This window comes from Benincasa hispida, chromosome 11 (assembly GCF_027475165.1).
Source record: "Benincasa hispida cultivar pf3 chromosome 11, pf3_genome.v1.1, whole genome shotgun sequence".
NCBI classification, from domain to species: domain Eukaryota; kingdom Viridiplantae; phylum Streptophyta; class Magnoliopsida; order Cucurbitales; family Cucurbitaceae; genus Benincasa; species Benincasa hispida.
Genome location: NC_143488.1, coordinates 35,092,278 through 35,095,765, shown reverse-complemented (window position 1 = coordinate 35,095,765; position 3,488 = coordinate 35,092,278). Strand labels below are relative to the sequence as shown.

The window sequence follows — 3,488 nt, the reverse complement described above, 5'->3', positions numbered from 1 at the left end:
AGTCTTACTCTTCTCCTACTAATACTTAGTCAAAATCCTAATTTTCTACTACAAAATATGTCCAACCCTTATTTCCAACACAACTAATTTTACTCCTCCTTCTTTTCACCTCCTAGTCCCAACGTTCCTAAATTCAATGGATAGTTGAATACTTAGCTAAATTTCAACCCCAATATACTATGCGTCCCAACCTTGCATTCCATCCTATTCCTAACTCACTTGGTTGTTTAGTGTTCTGTAAACTTATGTGGAGGGAAAATAAATCGAGGGCTTGCAAAGAGCCACTTTTTCGCACAAAGAGTGGTAGTCTATTTCAAAGTATTTGGTGCATGCGTGGAAAGCAGAATTCATTAACATGTGAAAGACATTCATGCGGTCATGGCAGTATCTTTGGTAACTTGTATTTATACAAGTTATTGTTTCTTCAAATTAGAATATTTAGAGGTTATTGATGAGAAAACCATTATGATCAAAAGAAAAATAGGGTGAAATTTCCTTTCATGTGTTTATTGAATTCAAATCCAAGGCTTATGCTCATTCGGTGAATGAGCAAGAAAATAGGTGAATTCAAAGAAGAATGATCCATGTGTTGAAGACAATATATAGTAGAAGAAGTGATTGTGACAAAAAAGTATCAAATGCATATGAGCGGACCACTGACAATTGCAACAATCAACGTGAAAAAGCTGTTTGGTGCGTCTGCCATATTTCTGAGTGGCAGAATGGTCTCACGTATAGTCTTATATAAAGTGCCTTTGCAAAAAAGGAAAAACATATATTGATATAAATATCGAGACACACAGAGAAATATGATCGATGAAGAACATTCAAATTTTTCGAGAGAATCCTTCTCGTGAACCACCTCTATCGCCATCGCCACCGAAAAGAATAATTTGAGAGAGCCTTCATCCCAACCTTCCGCCGCATCCACAAGAACATGCAAGCAAGACCATCTCTTCAACTCAATGGGGGCAAGAGATTGCTACCGACAATTGCTTTTCATTCCATTCATCATTCTTCCTATATTCTTTGGTTTTATATTTTTGTATTTTTGATATATATTGTACTAAACTATTTTCTACATTAATACATCATGACTTTCATTTTTATCCTCAATTTCACTTTTACTTTTCCCTCATCCATGAGTAGCTGAATCTTTAGAAGGTTGGATTGAGTTTAGCATCATTCTGGTGTGCATATTAGAAAGAATAAGTTCATTTGGCTTAATGCATGTTGAATTCAGTCTTTTGGTTTCATCTGGCTAATGGAATGAAATGGTAACAGTCAACTACTCTAGAGAGCAAGTAACTGTGGATCTCATTAAGCCAAGTAAGACATGTATTTAAAGATAAATACAATTTAAGACATATATTTAGAGATAAATACAATTTTACGTTCAAATAATCCAAAGCATGTATTATAAAAATATGATATATGTGGCTAACTCATAGAGAGGTGGGGTATGTTTGAGGTTATGAACATTGTTAGTAACTCAAAACTGCAAATTAGTTTTTGAGTTTATCTAGTCAATTCCTAGTTTCTAGGAAATAGTTGAAGTTATTTTTAGTTGTAGTCAAGTCTAAGTTCCTCTTGTGGAGTTAATGGGATTAGTTTCTAACATTGTGGAATCTATTTTTAGACTTAAGATATGTATCTATATGGAGTTTTCTAGAATGAATTCACACACTTCCCTTTTTTCTCATTTCCCTCTCATTACTTAGAACAACAGTGGTATCAGAACCCTCAATTCTTAAGGGATCTGTGGGTGAGAATCAATGAAATATCTCTGAGAGAAACTGAGTGATATACCTGTAAGAATTGTTAGAGATGGAATTAGGATCAAACAGTCTTTCATCATTGGCTCTACTTGTGTTTGATGGTGAAAACTACCAGGCATGGGTTATCAGAATGCAAGCCTACATGGAGGGTTGTGATTATTGGGAAGCGATTGAGCAAGACTATGGATTGCTCCACTTTCTGATAACCCAACAATACATCAAATCAATACTCACAAGGAGAGGGTCACCAGGAAGGCAAAAGCTCGAGCTTGCCTATATGTAGCTGTGTCTCCCGCCATATTCAACAGAATTATGGCCTTGAAGTCGGCAAAGGAGATTTGGGAGTTCCTTAAAAGTGAGTATGAAGGTGATGAGAGGATTAAAAGCATGAAAGTGTTGAACTTGATGTAAGAATTCAAGAGAATACAAATGAAGGATTTTGAGTCCATTAAAGAGTACTCAAATAAGTTGATTGGGATTGCTAACAAGGCAAGAGCATTAGGAACCAATTTATCTGACAATAGATTGGTTCAGAAGATTCTAGTTTCAATACCTGAGAGATATGAAGCAACCATTACTTCCTAGAAAATACTAAAAACCTCTCAAAACTCAAGGTGATAGAAGTGGTTAGTGCTTTGCAAGCACAAGGGCAGAAGAGGTTGATGAGACAAAAAGGAAGCATTGAAGGGTCATTGAAAACTAGAGTGCAGCAGAGAGAAGGTGGAAGAGAGAAGAAGAAGAAAGGGAAGAAGGGAAGTGGTAGTAGTAGCTTAGAATCTGCTGCAAAGGATGCTGGTAGTACATGCAAGCACTATGGGCAGCAGAATCATCCACATTTTAGATGCTGGAGAAGGCCAGATGTGAATTGTAGAAGTCATTTATTGGGGCACATTGAACGATTCTGTAAGGAAGCAAAAACTCAACAGCAAGGAGGAGCACATGTTGGAGTACATCAAGAAGAAGATCAACTCTTTGTGGCTACTTGTTTCTCATTAGTCACTCAATGTGATGGTTGGTTGGTTGATAGTGGGTGTACCAATCACATGACAAGTGACAAAGAGTTGTTCAAGGACCTTGACAAGTCATTTAAGTCAAGGGTGAAGATAGAAAACGATGAGTATTTTGAAGTAAAGGGGAAGGGCATAGTGTCAATAGAGAGCTATGCTCGAACCAAGTTGATTAGTGAAGTGTTATTTGTCCCTGAAATTTATCAAAACTTGTTAAGCATTGGTCAATTAGTAGAGAAAGGATTCAAAGTGTTGTTTGAAGAAAGAAAGTGCCTCATTTCTGATTCCAATGGGAATAAGTTGTTCAAAATAAAGATACAGCACAAGAGTTTCTTGTTGGATCCACTCGAATAGGAGCAGATAGCTTTCAAGTGTCAAGTGAATGACACTGAGTTATGGCACAAGAGGTTGGGACATTTTCATCAGAAAGGGTTGCAGTATCTGCAGAAGAATGAGATGACAGTAGGAGTACCAGTTTTGGAGGAGCTGAAAACAAACTATAGAGCTTGTTTAACAGGGAAACAAACAAGGTTGCCTTTCAAGAAGTCACAATGGAAAGTAACTAAGAAGTTGTAACTCATCCACACTGACTTGTGTGGACCTCAACCAACTCTCTCACTAAATGATAGCAGGTATTTCATTATTTTTATTGATGATCATACCAGAATTTGTTGGATATATTTCATGAAGCATAAGTCTGAAG

The 3,488-nt window shown here is 36.7% G+C and overlaps 1 protein-coding gene across 1 annotated transcript; it reads left to right on the top strand.

Annotated features, from left to right (window-relative positions):
- Positions 1-2,207: 2,207 nt before the first annotated feature.
- On the top strand, positions 2,208-3,139 carry LOC120090652 (uncharacterized). Its single transcript, XM_039048369.1, has 2 exons — positions 2,208-2,306; positions 2,393-3,139. The coding sequence occupies exons 1-2, from the start codon at positions 2,208-2,210 to the stop codon at positions 3,137-3,139; spliced, it is 846 nt and encodes a 281-aa protein (XP_038904297.1).
- The last annotated feature ends 349 nt before the right edge of the window (positions 3,140-3,488 follow it).

What these genes read in the sequence shown, in the direction of transcription:
- LOC120090652 (XM_039048369.1), top strand. Translation starts at nt 2,208, where the DNA reads ATGAAGGATTTTGAGTCCATTAAAGAGTACTCAAATAAGTTGATTGGG. An exon ending in ATTTATCTGACAATAGATTG is followed by an intron (nt 2,307 to 2,392) that starts GTTCAGAAGATT and finishes TCAAAACTCAAG; the next exon opens with GTGATAGAAGTGGTTAGTGC.